The sequence below is a fragment of the Pinus tabuliformis genome, chromosome 3_1 (assembly GCF_031772625.1).
Source record: "Pinus tabuliformis cultivar Carrire ecotype Pingquan chromosome 3_1, CPIR1, whole genome shotgun sequence".
In the NCBI taxonomy this organism is placed as follows: domain Eukaryota; kingdom Viridiplantae; phylum Streptophyta; class Pinopsida; order Pinales; family Pinaceae; genus Pinus; species Pinus tabuliformis.
The window spans coordinates 687,557,278-687,572,714 of record NC_142301.1 but is presented as its reverse complement, the minus strand read 5'-3'; the positions used below and the strand labels follow the sequence as shown (position 1 = coordinate 687,572,714).

Below are 15,437 nucleotides of genomic sequence, written 5' to 3'. Positions count from 1 at the left end.
AGCGTTTTAACCGAACTAAAGTCAGAGATATCCGGATAAAAATCACATTACGAAAATTTATATATATTTCGATGCTAGTGGATGTTTATTTTGAAGAATTCGAACTTTTAGGATTTTACGACGTTCATTTTTTATTTATGAAAAGAGTAGAAATCGAAAACTTCAAAGAAAATGACAATTCATGAATTTAAAAAGCTAACGACAAATAGGAACATGCTAACGACCGTCGAAATTGAAATTCGCGAAAAAAATCACAAAAATTCGAAAAGATAGTGAACGTGCTGGAATATGAACCCGTTGTCTGAATCATAACGGCGCCGCGGTTTTATCCATGAATGGTGTCACACACTCATCTTTTATTAAAAAAAACACGAAAATTGAAAAAAGCACGTGTCAGTGTCATATGGCCAAAAAACGTGTGTTCGCGAAGTTTCTATTTGACCCGCCCATCAACATTAAGAATTCAAACAATACCGACGCCCATTTAGTTTGCAAAGGGAGGGACGGAGGGAGGCAGGCAGGAAGCAGACAACTAATTTTGCTAATTTTATGTATGACAGTTTCAAGCTTCCCATATTTTCAGACTGTTATTTGATAGTTTATTAGACAGCAAAAGTTTGTTTTTTCAGTGTTGGCAATAAAAAGTAACGCCACTTTGTCAGATTTTAGGAATTTAGAATATTTCAAAATCAAAGGGGAGTGAGTCAAAAAAATTCAGCTATCCTAACAGTCCCATTCTAGAATATTCTCAAAATGGACGAAATATCCAGGTTGTCGTCCTGCATGTTCTACAAATTTCTGTTTGACCCGCTATCTAGCATTAAATGGCAAATAATACCTGCACTCTTACTATATATTTGTATCCTGGTAATGCTGATCTCAATCAATTCAATTCAGTCTGCAAAGGAAGGAAGACAGGCAGCAGAAAAGTATCTCTGCTAATTTCATGTAAGAGAGTTTCAGGCTCCCTATATTTCTACATCGTTAATAATTTGAGCGAAGCAGCAAACGTTTTGTATCTCCATGTCGTCTTCATGTTCCTCCTCTTCTTGGACATGGGAAATTGCAGTCTCTGGATCACCTCGGGAAGAAACAATATTAGATAATGTAAAAGAGAAACGTAATATAGAGGGAGCGGCCGAAGAATTTATTCGAACATTCCGTAACGATTTGAAGATGCAGAGACTCAAATCTCTCGCTGAAGCCTCTGCTGCTGCCGCCGCCGCCGACCAATTCAAACAGAAGAACAGTAGCTCCGAGATCAGAAGTAATCGTGAGAATAATCTGTCTAACATTCAAAAATTTGAAAAAATAATGGATGTTGATAAATCGGCTGCTGATTTCATCACTAAATTTCGTGAAAAGTTAGCTATTGAGAGACGGGATTCGCTTGATCGCTATAAACAGATGCTTGACAGAGGTGTTTGAAGACTCCCAATTTCTCAGTAAATTTCATGTATATATGAAATATCATTATTTTCTGTGCCTTTGATTGATTCTTGTTTTACAATAGAGATGTATCCACACAGAAGAAGTTAGCACAACAAGAAGATTTTTGTCGAATTTGTATGGAGGGGGGGCATGCGTTGATCTTTGGCCTCCGAGATTAATTCATGTCTACTTTGCTCAACTTCATTAATGGTAATGGTTATGATTGTTGTGGACTTTCATAATCAAAGTTGATGGGTTCAGGTAAGAACACCACTGTGAGAGATCAGCTGTTCTTGTTAATCCCGAGGTGAATTTAGCGCTTTCGTTCGAAGAAAAATGGAAGCTCATCTCTGTTCAAAAGTGGAAGCTAAAGCCTGGTCAAGATGCACAGTAGAAGATACAAGATGCTCAAAGAAAAGAAGATTTAGGCGCTATGTTTTGAACTATACATACTTTTCTTTGCTGGCTACCTGTTTGTCTATATTTGGGTGCCATAGGTTGCTTGGTAGGGTGAACTTGATTAAAATATTTTATTCATTTATTTAATGGAGATTTAAAATAAACATATTTTAACTTGAATGATTGGAGAATTTTATAGTTTTTTTTATATAGTTAGAGATTTCTAAAATAGTATTGTGTAATTATAATTTTTTTTATATGGTTTGAGATTTCCAAAATAATAATATGTAATATATATCTGAATTCTCTCAGATCTTTTTCACCTGATGTACTAGTGAGTTTGTTCTGCTATGGTATCTGGTCATATAATTCCTCTCAGAATTTGTAAAAACTCAAACGAAACACACATGATGTGAAACAAGTTCAAAACAATATGTTGACTTGGATAGGTGTACTTATTTCTGTATGGGGTTTCTAAATATTAATTTAATTATTATAATATTTAATTATTATTAATAATTATTAGATAAATGGTAAATTAAGAAAAATAAAAAATATAGTTTTAATTATTTTAATGATATAATTAAATAAAATTATAAAAAATAAATATGGAAATTGGAAAAGTGTAGTAAGGATATGTTTATGTTTATAACTCTGAACTAAAGAGCACAATTTTAGCAGCTCACCATTTTGGTATAATCAAAACATTATAAAAAGCTAATAATTTAAAGAATTGTGTGGAAAGTTGAGTTAAGAAAATAATATTTAAGGATCGACCCAAGACTTATACTACCAATGTTGGGCATTCTGTTAGTAAAAATATTTGCGTTATTGTAGTTTTTTTTTATTATTATTATATTTTCATTAGAAAAGAAGTAGATACATTTTCTTGAATTCGTATCTCATGTCCTTGCATCTCTGTGTCACATATAAAGTCTCAAAAATGACTTAGAAAGTAATTTTTTTTTTACATCTAATACTCTATGTTTCTACAATTTGTTCAACATACAAAGTCTCAAAAATGACTTAGAAAGTAATTTTTTTTTTACATCTAATACTCTATGTTTCTACAATTTGTTCAACATATAGATTACTTTACTTGAGAGCCTATTCTTTATAACATATATTCTAGTCTATTCTAAACATTCTTCTTGAAGATAGGAATATGCATGACACATGTAAACAATACACAAACATAGCCAGTTTATCGGGAACTGTCCCTTTTAAAAATTGATACTCCTTGAGCTATAGAGAGTACCATTATCGAGGACTTGGTAGATGATCTTTCCTCACAAGCAATTGCATCCCATCTTTGATAATGTATCTACCTCTTGATTTTGTTCACTCTAGACATGATTGATAGACACTCTTTGAGAGGACGTCATCAAAACTTTGATGCGCTTCATCTATAATGTGAGGGAAAGTGGCCCAAATGAAGACCTTTACTACACCCAATCTAGAATAACCTTTGAGCCGCCAAAAATAGCTAAGTCCTCCATTGCTAGCCAATTAGCACATAAAAGAGGCCCCCAAAGAGCTATAAGATAACTCTATTGTTAGATCTAGGGCCATTATTCCACCAAAAATTAAAACAGTTGCATGTCTTTAGAACTGAAAAAGCCCCACTACCACATGCCCTATTAGTAGATGCCTCATCAAAAAAGACAACTTGATGATGTGTCCATACCTGCTTATGTTGTAAGTGTCTAGACGAATCCTTCTTTGACATGGGCCAAAAAAACTTTTACATCTAATACTCTATGTTTTTACAAACAGTTCTAAAATATTATCTCAGCTTATGGATTACTTTCCTCTAGAGCCTATTCTTCACAACAAATATTCTACATTGTTTTGAACATACTCCTTGAAGATAGGAATATACATGAAAAGTATAGAAAATACAAAAACATACCCAGTTCCGAGGGAACTATCTGGGACAATCCTTCAAAAATTGATACTGCTTGAGTTGTAGAGAGTACCGTTACCAAGGGCTTGGTAGATGATATTTCCTAGAAAGAAGTTGCATCCCATCTTTGATAATGTATCTGCCTCTTGATTTTGTTCTCTATAGACATGATTGATAAACACTCTCTGAAAGGACCTCATCAAAGTTCTGATGTGCTTCATCCATAATATGAGGGAAGGTGGTCGAAATGAAGACCATTGTTGCACCTAATCTAGAATTACCTTTAAGTCATTGAAACAACTAAGTCGTCTATTCTTATCCAATTAGCACATAGAAGACCCCCCAAAGAATTATAAGCTCAACTCTATTGTTAGACCCAAAGCCGCTATTCCATCAATAATTAAAAGAGTTTCTTGTCTTCAGAACTAAAAAAGCCCCATTATCACGAGTCTTATTAGTAGATGCCCCATAGAAAAACAACTTGATAATGTGTCCATACCTCCTTATGTTGTAAGTGTCTTGATGGAGTCTTCTCTGACATGGGCCCTGTTATCACCCCAAGAAACTATCATAGGTTGTATCTTAGAGATGCTCGGGAACATTACAAACTCAACAAAAGATGTTGGAAATAGGTGGATGAATGGAAGGAATGATGCATATTCAAGCCAGATAACCACTTCTACTATGCTTAACCCCAGACATGGGTGAACACCCCCAGACTACAAGGATTTAGACCACCAATTACTCACAGTTTGAGGATTAAGTGAAAATGGAGAATACTGACCACACCAGCAGATGCACAAGACCATGTGATGGCCGGCTGCAATGAATAAAGAGGTTTGAAAATCTATTTCCTAATGCACAGACATGATGACAGCTCTCTGGCACCAAGTAAACAGAAACCTGCATAGCACATTCAATGATACATACTAGATTCTAACACAGAGGTGGGATGATAGCCCCTCTAATGCTAAACATCAAGAGAACATGAAAAATACATAACAGGCACAACCTGGAACAGAATAGAAGTGGAAAGGGAGCAATTAACAACAAAATAAGCTTGTATTAGCTGAAAATGAAGACCAGACGCTGTAGGTATCACAGTAGTTACAGTCTCCAGAAGTTGAACCTTACATCAAGACAACAACCATCAACCCTGATTACATCTGTGTTCTGGGTATATATAGAGTTTTTTTACAAAGATATTCTGCTGTTCCAGGCGTGGAGGGGTCATAATGGACCACCAACTGTTTTAATTGATTGATGGAGTCTCTGGGTGCAGTCTATTGCTTCTGTGAACAAAATCGATCTTTCCTGATACTTTGTTGTACTTCACGAACCGGTGGAGTGTTATATTGAAGGAGTTCCATAACTGATAAATGCCATAATCTGTTCGAGGCACGTCCTTCTCGTCCTTCATCCATACTGCTCTTTAATGCAGTAGTTGAAGTAGTAACTACGTAGAGTACTTGGTAGTTGATCGCTTCATCCTTCGGGTGTATGATACAGGTCTAATACACAAGTACAACATGGTGGACGCATGAGCAGGATGGGGATTATACATCAGCCGTTGGATCGAGTGAATGGGTGGAAGAGATCTCTCGGCGGGAGCTATTGGGAGGAAGTAGGGGCAGAAAATCGTGAGCCATTGGATCTAGCAAATGAACAATGAAGATCACTTTGCAGAGGGTATCAGGCAGTATGAGAGCGGAGAAATCGCGGGACGTTGGATCTCGGGTGGGGAGATCCAACGGTCGTCGGGCACCGAAGATGTGGGAGATTTAACGGCAGGGGAAATGGGCGAATGACGGTAAACGGTATTATCACACCGCCTTTGGAGCTGCAGTGGTATTCGTACATAGCCGCGTGACCCCATTCATCAGTCAACCATTAACCCTGATTACATCTGTGTTCTGGGTATATATAGAGTTTGTTTACAAAGATATTATTCTGTTCCAGGCGTGGAGGGGTCATAATGGACCACCAACTATTTTAATTGATTGATGGAGTCTTTGGGTGCAGTCTGCTGCTTCAGTGAACAAAATCGATCTTTTCTGATACTCTGTTGTACTTCACGAACCAGTGGAGTGTTATATTGAAGGAGTTCCATAACTGATAAATGCCATAATCTGTTCAAGGCATGTGCTTCTCGTCCTTCGGCCATACTGCTCTTGAATGTAGTAGTTGAAGTAGTAACTGCGCAGAGTACTTGGTAGTTGATCGCTTCGTCCTTCGGTTGTATGATATAGGTCGAATACACAAGTACAACATGGTGGACGCATGAGCAGGCTGGGGATTATATATCAGCCGTTGGATTAAGTGAATGGGTGAAAGAGATCTCTCGGCGGGAGCTATCGAGGTGAAGTAGGGGCAGACAATCGTGAGCTGTTGGATCTAGTAGATGAACGGCGGAGATCAATTTGTAGAGGGTATCGAGCGGTATGAGAGTGGGGAGATCGCGGGTCGTTGGATCTCGAGCGGGGAGATGCAACGGTCGTCAGGCGTGGACGATGTGGGGGATTTAACGGCCAGGGAAATGGGCGAATGACGGTAAGCGGTATTATCGCACCGCCTTTGGAGCTGCGGTGATATTCGTACACAGCCGCACGATCCCATTCATCGGTCGACACGTGGCTAATGGGACCGGCGGCAAACCGCTTTCCCCGGGGGTTAACGCACAAGCAGTGCGCGGGTGTGGAACGAGCGAATGCCGTCGGATTGGTCGACGGACGGTCGGATGGCGGGGAATTGAACGTGGTTTAACGTGCGGGGGGGAAAAGGCGGAGACCGTTGGATCGGGACAATCAACGACTGCGAACAAAGGATGACGATCGGTAGCGGAAGCGCAGGGTCGTATGGATAAGATCATGTTATGGTTTGAGTTGTGCGCTCGGGGGCTGGAAGAAATATAGGCTTATACAGGGCTTTGGAGGTGAAATGGAGTTAGCAGGGCGTTGAGCGTGTAAATGGTGAGAAGAAGGTAAACATGACCAGCTGAAGCCTTCTTTTAGCAAAACCAAGGACTGAGCCCACTGCTGCTCTTCGAACACTAGCAACCTATAGCAGAGCTAACACTGGCTCCTTCTGGGGATGAGATCCTCCCTGTGAGGTCTCAAGAATTGTAGACCAATGCCTTCATACAAAATCAACTTAAAAAGATTGCCTAGTATCTATTGGGCATGGAGTCTAATTAAGTCTATGCTAAAACCTGTAAAGAAAATGCTTACAATCATTAAGGCTAGGAAACCTTAAACAACATAAATTTTCAAAAATTGGCCATTTGCTGGGCCATCAAAACTATTTCTCCTCCTCTTGGTCGGTTCATCATAGAGTTGAAAAACTGGGTTTATTTGATTATCTACCTCAAAAAGTTTAGAGCATTTAATCTTTTCAGGTAGAGATGATCTATACTTTATCCCCTTTCTGTATGTTCTCATCCTTGGATGTTCTTTATGGGAGCCTTTGTACACCTACTGGATAACAATGAATGTTGTGTACTTCTCTTTGTCATCTGTGGCCTGCACAACTAATATGAATGGCAAACCAATGTTTTCTTGTGTGGAGGACACACAGACCTCATCTGCTCCTACATCTTTCTTGGAACAGTCAACATCCAAGGAGGTGTCCCATCTCTGTGCACCCTCTTCCTTTGTCATCTGACGAGCTGCCTTTTCAATCTGTGTGGAGGCCACCTGGGCAAGCATCAGAATATCAAGACTGAGATGATCAGTATCAGCCTTGGGCATTGAGTTATGGCCTGCCTCAATGTTCATGGGGCAACTTTGAGGGATACTCTTTTGAGGAGACAAAGAAACATAAGATGATGGAGAGCTTTCTTCTCCCTTTCTGATCACTGGGCTGGGGATATCAGTAGGCTGGTCAAGTTGCCGATCTACATAGTCATTGGAAGATAGGCTAGCTTCAGGCTCTTCGAGGATGGTGGGACCTGCTGCTAATTGCTTCTACTGATAAGCTTGTTGTTCTGCAGGTACAACAAACTCACGAGCAGTGCCTTTGGATAATGCTTCTTCATATGTAGCTCTTGTTAAGAAAGGGGCACTGCCCTTATCTTCCAAACCATGGACCTTCTCCTCTTCTTCAGGCTGCTCTTCCTCCATGCTTATACTCTGAAAAAGGGTCTTCACCCTTTTGTCTTCGTTTGTATCTCTACTTTTCTGCAAAGTCTGCAACTGATCCTGTGCTCCTCTATATGGATTTTGCTTTGGAAGATTAAAGGAACAAGGAGCTCTTGCTTCCTCTGAATGCTGCTTAGCCTCTAATCTGGAAACTTCAGAGGCTAATGGATTTATCATCCTTGCCAATAAATTGATCTTAAGATCTGAGGATGATGAGGACTCACCCCCCTGTCTTCTCCTATCAGCTTCTCCTTCGAGCCTTTTTGTAGCTGAAATGTTTGATTCTACTTCAAAGGTTGTAGCTTGCATATCAGCCAAAGAAGCACATCTTATTTCTCTTAACAGCAGGCAGAACTGAGAATCGAAGTCATTGGCATAAGTAATCATAACAAAAGTAGGGGTATTTATTTCACATGGTATTCTGCTATACATATGGTTGAATCTCTTGTTAAAATTGAACAACAACTCACCATATTCTCTCTGCAAGTTCCTAAATTCAGTATGATAATAGATCATATCTTTATTATCCCCCCAGTGCTTTAGGAACACATCATCTAAGGCCTCAATGTCTGCAATAGACCTAGGGGGTAATTCTTTGAACCATTTTCTAGCTTCCCCATCTAGGCTTTGGACAAAAACCCTCATCCACACATCCTCTTCATTGATATCCAGGTTATCAGCATAGCTATAAAAGGCCTCAAGGTGCTCTTCAACTGTTACTCCTTCTGTACCAGTAAACTTAGGCATATATTCTTGATAATCTCCTGCAGGCATGGCATTCAAAGGGACAGGCAAGACCAAAGGCCCATACCTAGCAGCTACGATTCTTTCTATCTTTGTGAGGGCTTGCTGGCTTGCCATGACTGGAGTATATGAAAGGATACTGGTAGAATGAGTGGTATGGATCAATGAAAAAGATGACAAAGATAGAGGAATATGATGGACAACATGGAATGCTTTCTTTGGACTGAGATCCGAAAGGGAAATGAATGAACAAGGAGCTTTATGAATCTCTGAAGGTGATTTCTTCACTAGCAGAGATACATGGGACTTTTAAGGCTTACCTGATCTTGATGCTCCTTTCTGCGATATTTTCTTCTGCTTAACGATCTTCAGGGTCAGACACTGGTTCAGCTGGTGATATTTGAGGAATTCTTCGAGCATGCCTCACAAACTGAGTCAGGACTGTGATGTGGAGTCACCAAAGAATGTTCTTCCTCCGGTGGAGTCGCCAGATAGATGATTACAACCATAAATGTGCCCAAATCTTGTCTATCATCAAAATCTGGAAGTGTGTCATTCTCCCAGGGAAGATGAGCCTCAATCTCCTCTCCCCAGTAATGGCGCCAATTAATGTTATCACCCCAAGAAACTCTCCTAGGTTGTATCTCAGAGATGCTCGGGAACATTAAAAACTCAACAAAAAATGTTGGAAATAGGTGGACGAATAGAAGGAATGATGTATATTCAAGATAGATAACCACTTCTACTATGCTTAACCCCAGACATGGGTGAACACCCCCAGATTACAAGGCTTTAGACCACCAATTACTCACAGTTTGAGGATTAAGTGAAAATGGAGAATACTGACCACACCAGCAGATGCACAAGGCCATGTGATGGCCAGCTGCAACCAATAAAGAGGTCTGCAAATCTATTTCCTAATGCACAGACAGGATGACAGCTCTCTGGCACCAAGTAAACATAAACCTGCATAGCACATTCAATGATAGATACTAGATTTTAACATAGAGGTGGGATGACAACCCCTCTAATGCTAAACATCAAGAGCACATGAAAAATACATAAAATGCACAACCTGGAATAGAATAGAAGTGGAAAGTGAGCAATTAACAACAAAAGAAGCTTGTTATAGCTTAAAATGAAGACCAGATGCTACAGGTATCACAGTAGTTACAGTCTCCAAAAGTTGAACGTTACATCAAGACAACAACCATCAACCCTGATTACATCTGTGTTCTGGGTATATATAGAGTTTTTTTACAAAGATATTCTGTTGTTCCAGGTGTGGAGGGGTCATAATGGACCACCAACTGTTTTAATTGATTGATGGAGTCTCTGGGTGCAGTCTACTGCTTCTGTGAACAAAATCGATATTTTTGATACTCTGCTGTACTTCACGAACCGGTGGAGTGTTATATTAAAGGAGTTCCATAACTGATAAATGCCATAATCTGTTCGAGGCACGTCCTTCTCGTCCTTCATCCATACTGCTCTTTAATGCAGTAGTTGAAGTAGTAACTACGTAGAATACTTGGTAGTTGATCGCTTCATCCTTCGGGTGTATGATACAGGTCGAATACACAAGTACAACATGGTGGACGCATGAGCAGGATGGGGATTATACATCAGCCGTTGGATCGAGTGAATGGGTGGAAGAGATCTCTCGGCGGGAGCTATTGGGAGGAAGTAGGGGCAGAAAATCGTGAGCCATTGGATCTAGCAGATGAACAATGGAGATCACTTTGCAGAGGGTATCAGGCAGTATGAGAGCGGAGAAATCGCGAGACGTTGGATCTCGGGTGGGGAGATCCAACGGTCATCGGGCACCGAAGATGTGGGAGATTTAACGGCAGGGGAAATGGGCGAATGACGGTAAACGGTATTATCACACCGCCTTTGGAGCTGCGGTGGTATTCGTACACAGCCGCGCGATCCCATTCATCGATCGACTCGTGGCCGATGGGACCGGCAACAAATTTCTTTCCCCGCGGGTTAATGCGTGGGCGGTTCGCGGTGTGGAATGAGCGAATGCCATCGGATTGGTCGACGGACGGTCAGATGGCGGGGAACTAAACGTGGTTTAACGTGCGGGGGGGGGGGGGGAAGGCGGAGACCGTTGGATCGGGACGATCAATGCCTACGAACGAATGATGATGATCGGTAGCGGAAGCGCGGGGTTGTATGGACAAGATCACGTTATGGTTTGAGTTGTGCGATTGGGGGCTAGAGGAAACATAGGCTTATACATGGCTTTGGAGGTGAAATGGAGTTAGCGGGGTGTTGAGCATGTAAACGAAGAGAAGAAGGTAAACATGATCAGCTGAAGCCTTCTTTTAGCAAAACCGAGGACTGAGCCTACTGCTGCTCTTCAAACACCAACAACCTGTAGCAAAGCTAATAGGCCCAATCTAAAAAAAGAAAGAAAAAATCTTAAGACAAGTACTTCTAATATCTGGGATAGTCTGGTGAAAAAATCTTCTCGTTCTTGCTTCTCCATATGCCCCACAGAACATAGAAAGGCAAAGATCAATATGTCCTGTACTCCTCAAACCACAGAGGTAAACACCTTTCTATGGAGCTTGATTTTCAATATACAAGGATATTGAGAGATTACATGACCCCACTCCATTTCAAAACTACATATGGACATGGAAAACAAAGATGTTCCACGTCTTCTGCATTCTCAAAGCATAAAGAACATATACTAGGTCCCTGAAAACCTCTTTTGAGGATATTATCCTATGTTAAAATCTTGTTATGGATAAATAACCACATAAAACATTTTAATTTCAAAGGTATGTTCCATTTCGATGTTTTATGAAACCATGTGGTTCTATTTGCCCGTCCTCATCCCAGGGATATGCAGTTATAAATATCCTTGACCAATAATTTCTCTTTGTTGACAATTCCATCTCATGTCAATTTGCCTTCTTCCTAATAAAATACTATACCAGTGTAGCATAAATGATTTGTATACATGTTTGATTCTACCGATAGTACCTTTGGCAAGCTACGATCATATGTGTTAAGCCATAAACCTAAAACAGTAGAAGAACCTAGATCAACATATATTTGGTTCATAAAATATAACCCTTTGTCATGTAAAAATTCTATGAGAGAAACAAAAGGTATATGAACTCCCTCCTCTCCTTTTATGGCATCGAGACCAATTTCAATTGTATTCCCCCTACTGATCTTCCATATTAGGTTTCCAAGAAGCCAATGTTTGTTCCTCATCATTTTTCTCAATATATATGATGCCAGCTGCTTCTCCGGAGCCCAGTCTTTAATCCGTACCTCAACCTGTTTGTTTTTTAAATACTTTTCGTTAATGATCTGTTATAATATACCTTTGCCCTTTAGAGTTCTCCATAAATTCTTGACTAATAATTCTTTATTGAAGCTTTTTGTGTCCTTTATGCCCCTTCCTACATCCTTTACATGTCGGGATATCATACTTAAACACACTAAATAGAACTTTTTAAGGAGACTAGGATGACCCAATGGAACCTTGCAATTATGGTGTCAAATCTATTTCAAATGTCTTTTGGAAAATAATATAGATGCGTCAAGTATAAATAAATGTTTTGCAAGACCGATTTGATCATAATCATTCTCCTTCCCAATGAGAGTCACTTATACAACCGTAGAGACAACATGCACACAAATTTTCTAATCAACCACTCCTAATCACTATTTTCATATGTGTTTGGTTTCAGATAGAAACCCAAATATTTGAAGCCTCCCTCCATAGAGATCGATGAAACATCATAGATATGAGCTATTTCCTTTATAAAAACCTCCTCCTTAGATGCAGAAATGAGCATAGATTTTCCTTCATTCATATATATCCCTCAGGCTTCTCTGAAAATAATGAGAATTTGGTGAAAGGATTTCCATTCCGTAATAGAAATCTACCCAATGAAAAGCACATCATCCATGAAAATCATATGTGAAATATGAATATTCTTGGTGATCCTACATCCAATAATGTTACCCTTTGATCTGGTTTCTTTTATACCTCTTCTTAAACTGTCAATGACCAAGAGAAACAATAATGGAGACAGAGAACATCCCTGCCTAACACCTCTTGAAGCCTTGAAGAAGGCTGTCAGAATCCCATTAATGATGACAACATAATTAATGTATGTAATACGTTCCAATATCCAATCGACAACCTTGACATCAAAGCCTATCTTATGTAGAATCATCCTTAGAAACTCCCAATCCATGTTGTCATATGCTTTCACCAGATCAATTCTCATAAGACAAACTTTTTGCTTGTGATTTTTGATAGAGTGTAAACATTCTTGAGTTATTTCCACCACATCTTGGATTTTTCGATTTTCCAAGAAACCAAATTGTTCCAGAGTTAGATACTTGGGTAATGAATCTTTGATCTAGTTGGAAATGCTTTTAGAAGAAATTTCGTACATTGTGTTGCATAATGATATAGGCCTATATTTTGTGAAAGTAGATGGATTAGACAGTTTGGGGATGAGAGATATGAAAGTGGCATTTAAAGACCCAAAAATCAAGCAAAGATGCCTCGATTCCTTAGCCATCACCAACAACTCTTTCTCCATGATGTATTGAAAATATAGAAAAAATTCAACAATTCATTTGTCTAGACCATGGTTCTTGTCCCACGCCATGGTCTTTAAAACCCCACTTAGTTCATCAATGGTGATGGGCCTACCCATGTGATTGCTTTCATCTATATTGACCATCCTAGGAAATAATTTAATGAAATGTTTCATAGAATAAAAATGAGCTCCTTCTTGCTCTTTGAAATAATGGCTGAAAAAACTTACTACCTCCCTTTGAATATCCTTTTGGAAGGTGAAATGATTCCCATTTTCACCTTTATATACCATATAGAGTTGTCTTTTTTTCCTTTTAGAAGCTTGTGTATGGAAAAACCAGATATTTTTGTCTCCAACTAATACCCATATGGCGTAATGTTATAAGTGCCATTTCTCCTCCTAGAGCTTTAGAAACTAACCCTTTCTCTCTTCATAACGTAGAAGATTCTTTTATGTTTCCTCTAAGAAGAAACCTAGATACAAAGCTTCATTTAAATATTTTATCATATTATATAAAGACAATAGTTCCTTGATTAGTGCCTTCTTCTTTTTCCTTTCACAATGTCTAACATGTAGTTGTAATAATTTTAGTCTATATCCCATGACATATATAGGAAAATATTGAAGCTGGTATCGATTTTTCCCTGGAGTCCCGAACCAAGGCATAAAATTCCTTATCCTTTAACCACAAGTGATCAAACTTAAAGGGATACTTTTTGCTCTCATTTATCCCATACCATTCAAGGAAACTTGGGTCATGGTTGGAGATAGATGTATTAAACATCGAGGAGTGTAATTTATCCAATCTATAAGTCAAATCTTGGTTGACAAAAAATATGTCTAGCCCCTTGGAGATACCCTCCTCCCCCAACTGACTATTCCACCAAGTGGATATGATTGGGATGGGGATAATATCCTGTAACAAGTTTTGAGAGAAAATTTCTTTAAAGTATTCCCACTATCTCATCCCATTTTCCTTTGGATCCCCATATCTCCTCTGAACCTAACATGGTCATGTTAAGATCACCGGCCAAAATTAAAGAGCTTAATTCCATCAAACTGCAACTATCAATCCAATCCGAGAAGCACTTTCTATCTAAATATGGTGCATATATATTGATGACATGAAGGTGGGTATGGGACCCTCTGAGAAATCGAGAAAGAATTATCCCAACAAACGAGTTATATGCATGAAAATTAAGTAGAATAGGATCGCAAATATCCACCAAACCACCCAAATGTCTTGTAGCATTGGTCGCATTAGAATTCTAATCAAGGCAGATTTTCATCAAATACTCCCATGCGTTCTCTTTATTAACCATTTTCTCCTATAATAAAACTAAATAAAGTTTCTTCATATGAATGATGTAATGAAGGACTCTTCTTTTTGGAGCAGAAGCTCGGCCCCTAACATTGAGAGACATAAAGATCATTTTGTAAGGAAATCATCGAGTATATCCCCTCTAATGACCGAGGAAGCATCAATATATTGTAAGGCTCCATAGTAGAAGAAAGACTTGTAGCTTTCAATGGAAGGATAGGAGATATACCCTCAGTATCTTGAAAAGAATATTGAAGGACCGAAGTAATCAATGAAACATTAGATACCTTTTTTTATTTTATACCCTTTTTCTTCCTCACAGTAGGGAAAATTTTAAGAATGGAAATTCATTTTAATGTTTAGAAACTTTGGTGAATATTACTAGTCCCTAATATGAAAAAATATAAAATGTTTGGTGATATGTTTATAAAAATACTCAAATTTCTAATAATTTCATATAATCTCTATGCAACTTTGGTGATTCTTAAGGTAAAATAATTTTATACTATAAAATTTGGGCAAATTAGTTTTAGAAAAAATGGAAATTCGCAAACCATTTTTTTGGAAAAAGCGTGGAAAATTAACCCCTAAAAATTTCCTTGCCTCACAGTGACATTCTTCCTAGATTTGGGACTTACAAAAACCTTTTCCTCCTCAAAGAATTATTTTTTAATGGTCAGTCTCTCAAGGTTGACAGATTCATTAGTAGACAACAAACCCATTTCTGCGTCCACTGTGACCAGAGAGGAGGGAAAACCCTTGAAATATCCAAATAAGATGGGAGGGGATATAGGATTATTGTGTAATAGAGGATTCCCATAAATAATTTTTGCGTCTAGGATATATGGAGGAGACTCAAGCTTTATTGGGGCCAAAACTGGTAGGATTGCATTTTGATTAAGGGTGAGAAGAAT

At 38.8% G+C, this 15,437-nt stretch overlaps 1 protein-coding gene across 1 annotated transcript; it reads left to right on the top strand.

The window, feature by feature from the left end:
- Positions 1-904: 904 nt before the first annotated feature.
- On the top strand, positions 905-2,040 carry LOC149188987 (cotton fiber protein). Its single transcript, XM_089413137.1, has 2 exons — positions 905-1,420; positions 1,514-2,040. The coding sequence occupies exons 1-2, from the start codon at positions 1,024-1,026 to the stop codon at positions 1,537-1,539; spliced, it is 423 nt and encodes a 140-aa protein (XP_089269263.1). The 5' UTR covers positions 905-1,023; the 3' UTR covers positions 1,540-2,040.
- The last annotated feature ends 13,397 nt before the right edge of the window (positions 2,041-15,437 follow it).

Excerpts from the sequence above, each read along its gene's own strand:
- LOC149188987 (XM_089413137.1), top strand. The coding sequence starts at position 1,024 with ATGTCGTCTTCATGTTCCTCCTCTTCTTGGACATGGGAAATTGCAGTC. Across the intron at positions 1,421-1,513 it reads TAAACAGATGCTTGACAGAG|AGATGTATCCACACAGAAGA; the intron begins GTGTTTGAAGAC and ends GTTTTACAATAG.